At 43.4% G+C, this 10,024-nt stretch overlaps 1 protein-coding gene across 1 annotated transcript; it reads left to right on the forward strand.

The window, feature by feature from the left end:
- The first annotated feature begins 6,665 nt into the window (after positions 1 to 6,665).
- On the forward strand, positions 6,666 to 9,148 carry LOC121585680 (tumor necrosis factor-like). Its single transcript, XM_041902007.2, has 4 exons — positions 6,666 to 7,207; positions 7,714 to 7,741; positions 8,103 to 8,162; positions 8,536 to 9,148. The coding sequence occupies exons 1-4, from the start codon at positions 7,028 to 7,030 to the stop codon at positions 9,009 to 9,011; spliced, it is 744 nt and encodes a 247-aa protein (XP_041757941.1). The 5' UTR covers positions 6,666 to 7,027; the 3' UTR covers positions 9,012 to 9,148.
- The last annotated feature ends 876 nt before the right edge of the window (positions 9,149 to 10,024 follow it).

A 10,024-nucleotide genomic window follows, 5' to 3' on the forward strand; every position in this document is an offset into this window, starting at 1 on the left:
ACAAAGAACAGCACTGTCTGCATACATAATGCCATTGTGTTTTGGTTCTTAAAATCACACATTTATCATTATTTATTATTATTTATTATTATTATTAAGATGAGAGAAAACTAAAGAGTTTTAGATTTGAACAAATCTGTAGCCTGCAGTTACAGGACTAGACTACTATAAATGATTTTTAAATTGTCATTCTGTTTAATAGTGGCCTTTTAAACAACACACCACCGTGAGTAGGCTACATATTTGACAACAAACCGTGAAGAAACATAATAATCATGAAAAGTATGAGGAATAATCAAATTGTAGTCCCAGCAAGCACATTACTTGACCGTTCCGCTTTCCTCCAACATTTTTGGCGATGTTTTTTGTTTGTTGTTGAATTATTAACTTGACTCAGCAGCATACATATTTGATGCAACGAGGGTAGAAATGACTTATTTGGTCGATAGCACTTAACAAGCCAAGCAGAGCTGTTTTATCGAGGTACAAATCTCCTGTGGTTTTTTCTTTTTGCGCATTGCCCAATACAGAGTTTGGCTACGTTGTAACTGCGAAGCGGCTACTGTGCGCTCTCACATGGGGCTCAGCCAGGATTGTTACTTTTGTAACTGAATGAGAACATTTTAACAATGTGATTTAACCGATTAATGTTCGGAAAATATATGGCAAAAATGCAGAATGGTGTTGAATGCCTGTCAACAGCTTGGGGAGATTTTTTTCTCTCACAGATTTAGTTATGTAATATTAGGCCTACAGAATATTTCTCAGTATCTACTTGCAAGCTACTGATTGACAGGCCGCGAGCTACCGGACATGCAACCTTTGCTAGCCTGATGGAAGGCTACGAGTCCGAGGCTGCGATACGACGAAGCCTAATCAGACGTGCCCGTGCTCATGGTTCTTACAGGCAAAGTGAAATGACAATGAATTTGCTTGTGGTGCAGGCCGCTCAAATGATATGCAGTGGTGTAAAGTAACTAAGTAAAAAATACTTTGAAGTACTACTTAAGTCGTTTTTTGGGGTATCTGTGCCTTACTTTACTATTTATATTTTTTGACTACTTTTACTTTTACTTCACTACATTCCTAAAGAAAATAATGTACTTTTTACTCCCATACATTTTCCCTGACACCCAAAAGTATTCACACATCTATCAATATAATGCTTTATCATTCCTACTGCCTCTGATCTGGCAGACTCACTAAACACAAATACTGGGTTTGTAAATTATGTGTTGGCGTGTGTCCCTGGCTGTCCATAAATTAAAAAAGAAAGAGAATTGTGTCATCTGATTTGCTTAATATAAGGAATTTGATTGTATAGTATTTACTTTTACTTTGTACTTTTACTCAAGACAGTTGAGTACTTTTCCGACCACTGTACTTAAGTACATTTAAAACCCAAACTTTTAGACTTTTACTCAAGTTTGAAAATGGAGTACTTTTTCCAACACTGATGGTATATATGTTGTGACGTCACGAGAGGCTACACAGCTTTCAGCGGGATTGCTCAAGTAGTGCAAGGAGACAAGGTTCAAACAAAACAAGGATTTTATTATAGGTCTTGGGAAATTAACGAAAATATAACAAAATTCTGTTCTCTTGTGGCTCTTTAAGGGTTAACAGTTCAGGGATGTCTCTTCCACATCCAAAATCATAATTCTCACTCGCTCAGATAACTTTTCCCCAGCCTTACTGTAGTCCACGTTGCAGCTAGTGGCCAACCCAGCAAAAAGTCCTTCCAAATGTCTCTCACGTATTTCCACAGGTGCATATATCCAAAGGTGAGTATTTCCCAAAGGTAAGTATCTCCAAATCCTTATATTCCTCATGGACGTGGACGTGCAGCACTCTTGTCCTCCAGAGAGCCCAGGTTGGAGACTGTGTCTCTTCCCTTCCCAAACCTTCAGCTCATCAGCTCCTCATTTGTTTCAGCTGCGTGGGAAGATTGGCCATAGAGGGTGGAGTTCCCGACCATACCAGCAGATGGAGCCATAGCTGTCTGGGTTTGCAGCCACCTCAGGGGGATGTAACGTCCCTCAGGACACAGCCTCTCGTGACATCACACATCCCCCTCCTCGGGACCGACGTCCTCGTCGGGGTAAAGGCAGCGAAGAAGGCATCACGCCGGGAGAGGGCGTCCGCATTGCCGTGGTGCTTGCCAGCCCTGTGGACAACAGAAAAGTTAAACGGTTGCAAGCTCAAAAACCATCTGGTTACTCTACTGTTTGATTCCTTGTTCTTGGCCATCCACTGCAGAGGGGCGTGATCAGATACCACCATGAAACGTCGGCCCAGGAGATAGAACCGAAGGGACTCCAGGGCCCAGACTACCGCCAGACATTCTTTCTCCACCGTTGAATAGTTCTTCTCTCTTGGAAGTAACTTTCTGCTTAGGTAGAGAATGGGATGTTCTTCACCGTCATGTGCCTGGGTGAGGACAGCACCCAGACCCACCTCCGAAGCATCCGCTTGGACAATGAATTCCTTCTTGAAGTCTGGTGCCACCAGGATCGGACTGGAGCAGAGTGCTCGCTTCCAGGTTGAGGAAAGCCGCCTCCGCCGCAGGGTTCCACTTCACCATTCGTGAGTGGCGTTTGGTCGTCAGCTCCGTCCAACGGTGCAGCTATGGTAGCAAAATCTGCAATAAAGCGTCTATAGTAGCCAGCGAGGCCCAAAAATGACCTTACTTGCTTCTTGGTGATGGGCTGCGGCCAGTCCTGTATGGCCCGCAGTTTGGCTTCCTGTGGTTTGACCAACCCCCGCCCAATGGTGTACCCCAGGTAGTTTGTCTCACTGAAGGCCAGCTTGCACTTCTTCTGGACCTCCTTACTACTGCGCAGGGTCTCCTCACACTCCTCGATGGTCCTGCGCAGCCTCTCCAGCTCCTCCTGTTGCTTAGGGAAGGAGCTCTGTTGGAGTTTAGCCTGGAGGATATCTAACTCTTCTGTCTTCATGTCTAACTGTTGCTTTAACAAACGATACCTCTCAGCGGTCCCCTTCAGACCAGACAGTTCTTTGTCCAGATTCTGTAGCTCCGTCTCTGTGTCGGTCTGGGCACCTGCCATCCCTATCAGAGCCCGGGGCGGGAGTGAGTAACTCGGAGGATTGCACGGAGCCTTCCCAGGATGAGTCTTGCCTCTCCGTTTCCGAGGTACTCGGGTTATCCTCTCCTGAGACTCTCTCCAGAGTGGGTAAAAGGCTGGGCAATCTCGTCCAATTAGGACAGGGACGGGGAGGGAATCAACCACCCCGCCGTCGTGTGTATGGTTCCCCGTGTGCTGGTCATTGTAAGTTCAGTAATGGGGTATTCTCTGGTGTCCCCATGGACACAGGAAACTGGGAGGACTTTCCCGGGGTCAGACACGTTGGGCCCACCAAATCCTTACGCACCAGGGTGGCCCGGCTACCAGAATCCAGTAAGGCCTCCACATCATGGTGATTCACAGTTACCGGGCAGGTGGGGGGTCGATCTGGGCCGCCATCTACGACTCCCAAGAGCGAGGCAAAACGGTGTGTGGGTGCTGAGCTGGAGGACTCCGCAGTGGGCATAGGTTCATCGGCTGGTTTCCCACACTGCCAGGAGATATGTCCCATCTCCCCACACCGGTAACACTGTCGAGTTTCCCCCTCCTGGTGTACTCTTCTTGGACCCGCCTGGTTTCTGGCTCCCCCTGTAGCCGGGATAAGTCCTGACGTGGCTGGGTTCGAGACCTTGGGGTCCTTTGGACGGGTTCTTCCCATTTGTGGTGGGGCCGCCCTCCTGGGGTCTTTTCGGGAAGCATTCAGCATCTCCGCTGTGGCCTGGTACTTTTCCACAGCTTCCACGGTCAGATCAGCCGTGGTCAAGGCCTGTTGACTGATGAACCGTTTTGCCTCATAAGGCAGGGCGCGTAGGTAACGATCCACCACAACGGCCTCCACCACCGCCGCTGCTGTATTCCTCTGCGGATCCAGCCATTTCCTTGCGTTCGGACAAGTTCATGCATCTGCGCCCGAGGAGGTTGGTCTGGTTGGAAGGTCCAGCTGTGAAAGCGCTGGGCCATACCAAACTTTGTGAGTCCATATCTGCTGAGGATCTCAGACTTCAGGGCATCATAGTCAGTAAGCTGGTCAGGGCCCAGGTCCCGGACAGCATTCAGCGATTCCCGGTTAGAAAGGGGGCTAACAGACCAACCCACTGTTGCTTGGGCCAGGCTTCCCTAGTGGCCGTGGCCTCAAATGCATGCAGGTATGCCTCAATGTCATCGGTAGCTCCCATCTTAGATATAAAGTCACTTGCCTTTATTGGGCGGGTATTTTGGACCACCCTCTGTCTCTGCAACTGCAATTCCTCTGCCTTCAGAAGGTTGGCTTTCTTTTGCTCCTCCAAGAGAGCCACGTTTGCTTGCATCTGGGCTTGCTGGCCAGCAACAAGGGCTTTCAATATGTCCTCCATTTCAGTCGGCGGGGAGCCTACGGCCAACTTGGAAAACTGGGTGATCAAACCTTCGGTATCCTCCTCTGACATGCACTATTAACGCTTGAGCGTGCCCGTATTCTCCACCATCTGTGACGTCACGAGAGGCTACACAGCTTTCAGCGGGATTGCTCAAGTAGTGCAAGGAGACAAGGTTCAAACAAAACAAGGATTTTATTATAGGTCTTGGGAAATTAACGAAAATATAACAAAATTCTGTTCTCTTGTGGCTCTTTAAGGGTTAACAGTTCAGGGATGTCTCTTCCACATCCAAAATCATAATTCTCACTCGCTCAGATAACTTTTCCCCAGCCTTACTGTAGTCCACGTTGCAGCTAGTGGCCAACCCAGCAAAAAAGTCCTTCCAAATGTCTCTCACGTATTTCCACAGGTGCATATATCCAAAGGTGAGTATTTCCCAAAGGTAAGTATCTCCAAATCCTTATATTCCTCATGGACGTGGACGTGCAGCACTCTTGTCCTCCAGAGAGCCCAGGTTGGAGACTGTGTCTCTTCCCTTCCCAAACCTTCAGCTCATCAGCTCCTCATTTGTTTCAGCTGCGTGGGAAGATTGGCCATAGAGGGGTGGAGTTCCCGACCATACCAGCAGATGGAGCCATAGCTGTCTGGGTTTGCAGCCACCTCAGGGGGATGTAACGTCCCTCCAGGACACAGCCTCTCGTGACATCACAATGTATGTACTCTAACAACACCCTGAGTGCATCGGACATGAAACAACGATACAAATGTAACAACAGCACATCAAAATAGATAAATAATGTTATTTTGCAGGTGCCTTTTGATATTAAACACCAATGCTTTCTAACTGCACTGAACCAAACCAAAAACTTTGAGGCGATGAGGGGGGTGCAAAATTAAATCTGTTATTTATTATATCATATATAAAAATGGACATATGTATTTTAATACAGACTAGCTCAAAACATTACTTATCATTGAAAATTACAAAATTACCCAAGGGATCATGATAATTTAAAAATAAAAATAAAGTGTGGGTGCTAAAACTACCCCTATTTTGAAAGTAGTGATGCAATGGCTCCATTTGCGTCATTGCTCGGGCGCCAATGATATGGACACCGTACATCACACTGAATGGTCAGCAATTGGGATGTAGCTCAGTTGGTAGAGCATGGCATTTGCAACGCCAGGGTTGTGGGTTCGATTCCAGTATGAAAAAAAAAATGGAAAAAAAAAAATGAAATGTATGCACTCACTACCTGTAAGTAGCTCTGGATAAGAGCGTCTGCTAAATGACTAAAATGTAATTGTATGTTTTATCATAGTAAATCTACATGACTTTTTATTACTTATATTTCCCCTATACAAAAGATATAGATAACAAATTGTTTAATTATTACATTAACAATAAGTATCTCTCATGCCTTATATACATTTGCATGAATGCAATGGGGAAATTGAACTCTGGGAAAATAAGAGGTTGAAATATTTAGAGAGAGAGAGAGAGGGGAGATGGTGACATACCATTTGATGAGCACTCCCCCCCCCTCCCTGTGCGCTTGACCTATTTTAAAGAGATGGAAGGAAGTGACTGATATACCATTACAGACAACAGCCATGAAACATCCCTTTGGGCCCATATTTGGCAAATGAGGACGTTCGCTTGTGAGAATGTATAGTCCAATGTAACATTTAACGTACAAATGTGCTTCCGAATAATAGTGAGACGTGCTTTTACCATGAAACTCGGACACAAACACAACATTTACTTTCATCCTTTAATATAAAAAAAAACATCATGCTAACTGCTATCCCCTTTACTGAAGTCAAATGACACCACAACATCCTCTGTTGCTCAATTGACTGCTCTGTCCTTAACACCAGCCACCAGTGACGATACTAATGGACATGCAAAAGTAGAAAACACATCAATGTAGCAAATAAGTTCAGTGAAAAGCAGAACATTAAAAGGCCAAGAACGACAGACCCAAAAATAAAAAATCCCATTGAGATGAAAGGAAAATAAACCAGAAAAAGGAACTGAGTAAAGATGAAGTTAGAGAGAGGCATTTTGGTGTTTACTTCCGATGTGAGATAGAGGGAGAGAGTGAGACAGGGGTGTGTGTGTGTGTGTGTGTGTGTGTGTGTGTGTGTGTGTGTGTGTGTGTGTGTGTGTGTGTGTGTGTGTGTGTGTGTGTGTGTGTGTGTGTGTGTGTGTTTGTTTTTCTCGAATGTGAAAAATCCACAGGTTCCCCCAGCCTCCTTTTCATTCTCCTCCTCCTCCTCCAACTTTCTGTTCCCTTGCCTTCCTCCACTCTGAGTGACATCACTGGAGTTTCCCTTTTAGCAGCTAGATGTATATAACAGCAACACTGAGAGAGTATCAGTCAATCAATCAGCAGGACAGTCACAACCTACTACCTTCCAAACACAGGCAACCTCTAACACCAAACAGCTTAGCTACTGAAGTTATTCTAACTTGACAAAGTTGTATACCTATCGCAAAGAGCTTGATTGACATCGGATCTCCCAGGCTTCTCTCGGACACTGCCTTGGATAAGGACTTTAACGGAAGGTTTCTGCTATAAGATGGAAGGCGATTGCAGCAGAGTGTCGGTAGACATGGAGAGTGGCCCTGTGTACCCGTCAACCACTGTGACCCTGGTACGGGAGAAGTCCACAAACGCACACCGGTGGAGGCTGAGCGGTGCCCTGCTGGCCATGGCTCTGTGTGTCTCAGCTGCACTTTTCATTACCTGGCACGCCAAGGTAAGAATATACATCCAATTTGATCTTATCATTAATTACTAGTGTGCGCGATGGCTAGTTAAATCGATATGGAACTGGAATATTTTGATGTGCTAATATCAAGTGTATTTCCATCAGCAATTTGATAAAGAAAGTAGAACTTAGAAGTAGAACTTAGATCTTGGATTGAAAGTACTGTATATCTCTGTAGCTATGTTTACAGTCACTTTTAATTACATGTATTTACCTTGCATTTATTTCTGTATATCACTATATATATATATATATATATATATATATATATATATATATATATATATATATATATATTTATCTATATATCTATATATATATATATATATATATGTATATATATATATATATATATATATATATATATGTATATAAATGTATCTATATCACTATATATCTATGTATCTATATATATGTATCCTCCATATATCTCAGTATATCTCATATATCTCCTGTTCAGCGTCAATATGAAACTCTTTATCTTCTCTTATCAGAAACAAGATCACGTCGAGGAATCTGATGGTGAGTTTCTTTCCCTTTCTTTCCTGTCTAGCTCTACATGTTCTACTCCTGGTGCTATGGTGTTATAATATCGACCGTATTCTGCTACTCCCTTGACAAAGGCCGCATTCCAAATGGCGCCCTATTCCCTACATAGTGCACTACTTTTTGACCCGGAGCATTATCGGACCTGGTCAAAAGTAGTGCACTATATAGGGAATAGGGTGCCATTTGAGATGAAACCTAAGTGTGTCAAGATAAACTCTCGCAAGCTCTCGGAAGCTCTCACAGCAGTGCGGCATTATATGGAGTTAACATGAGAGGATTCATCCTCTGAGGAGTATGTCACAGTTTCTAAATCTCTGTCTTCTTCCCTCTTCAGAACTTCAGCATACATTGAGACAACTCTCTGGAAACAGGAAGGCTGCCATTCATTTAGAAGGTAAGATAACGCTATATACAGTAATGTATTCAATGTCTGCTTCCCAAATGGCACCCTAATCCCTATATAGTGCACTAGTTTTGATCAGGGCCCATGTAGGGGATAGGGTGCCATTTTGATAAGGGAAGGTTACCTGGAAGTTTACCTGATAGGATTTCCGTATTAGAGTCATTTAAACAGCACTGTAGAACTGGAATAAACTTGTCTGCATGGTGAATAATCTGGAAATATGCAATGTAAATGCAATGTAAATAAAAAGAACACCAAAGGATAACACATAAAAGTGTTAAATGCATTTATTTATTTCCAATGTGGTCCTTGGAAGAGATTCATTATTTCCCATGTTAACCTCTCTCTCTCTCTCTCCTCCCAGGTGAATACAACGACAGTGGAAAATACAAGAACACAGTGGAGTGGACAGACAAAGTGGGCCAGGGATTCTCACAGGGAGGCCTTGAACTCAACAACAACGAGATTGTGATCCCCCAGGATGGCCTATACTTTGTCTATAACCAGGCCTCTTTCCACGTCAGCTGCAAGGCCGACCCCAAGCACCCTAACGACCAGGAGATGGTTCACCTGAGTAACACCGTCAAGCGCTGGTCCCTAAGCTACGGCAGCGAAGACAACAAGAAGTACCAGACGCTGCTCAACTCTGTACGCACCGTGTGTAAGAAGTCTTCCAACAGCGAGGCTGCGAGTGAAGGAAAGTGGTATAATGCAGTGTATGTGGGAGCTGTGTTCCGTCTGGAGAGAGGAGACAGGCTCAAGACAGTCATAGAGGAAAGGCTTCTGCCCCATCTGGGGAGTGGTGATGGGAAGAACTTCTTTGGCGTGTTCGCCTTGTGAGACAGACAAAATGGCTGAAGATAGAGAGGAAGGTTACATCCCAAATGCCACCCTATTCCCTATACTTTACCTATTGGTGCACTATATAGGGAATAGGGTGCTATTTGGGATGCAACCACAGTGTGAAGGAAAGCTTCATACAGTTGGAGGGATTAGGCAGCTAAATCCATTACGAATAAGAGGATAAGGGGAAGGTTACCTGATAGGAGTCAGGGCGTTTCATCTACTGAAGTTGACTGAGGTTAAGGCATTGTTGTTTTATGTTAAAGCCAACGCTTTATACTCTTCTGTCAAATATTAGGAGTTATAGCCTGGGTACTAGTCTGTTTTTGCCATCATGCTAATTCTTGCCACTCCTTTGCCATGGCAAACATTGGCTTGAATGACAGCATGACGTAGGTAAGAGCACAAGCAGATCTGGAACCTGGCTAGAGGAATTATACCAACTTATCTAAACTGTAGCAGTTTATATATACTTGGGTGTTTATTGTATAACAGATGTGTTACCATGGTGTTACCATGGCAATATATTTCTATGATGTTAAAGTACTATGTGCTCAACTAGTGTTAACTCTCAGGACCTGATGCTGAGCTACCATCCACAGCACACAGACCAACCACACTGTATCCTACTATCTGAAGGAATTCTGACATACAGTATGATTACATGTTTTTAAGAATTTTGAATGTACTTCTACATTGGTCAAATTTCTCATATTGTGAAGTTAACATAGCTCTTAATTTATTCTGAATGAATTATTTATTTATATTTTATTAATATATTTATTATTATTATTATTATTATTATTATTATTATTATTATGTTTTAGTTATTATCCTTGTATTGGTGTCTGTATATATTGCTATTGAAATTACATTTGAAATTATTTATTTAATTTAATTGATATGAAGTGTCTAATACCTAATTGTTGTTATTTAATTGCATTTTATATTTCTACATTTTAAGAGTAATTTTATTGTATATATTTATTTATGTAACTACAGTACTGTTG

This window comes from Coregonus clupeaformis, chromosome 17, assembly GCF_020615455.1.
Source record: "Coregonus clupeaformis isolate EN_2021a chromosome 17, ASM2061545v1, whole genome shotgun sequence".
In the NCBI taxonomy this organism is placed as follows: domain Eukaryota; kingdom Metazoa; phylum Chordata; class Actinopteri; order Salmoniformes; family Salmonidae; genus Coregonus; species Coregonus clupeaformis.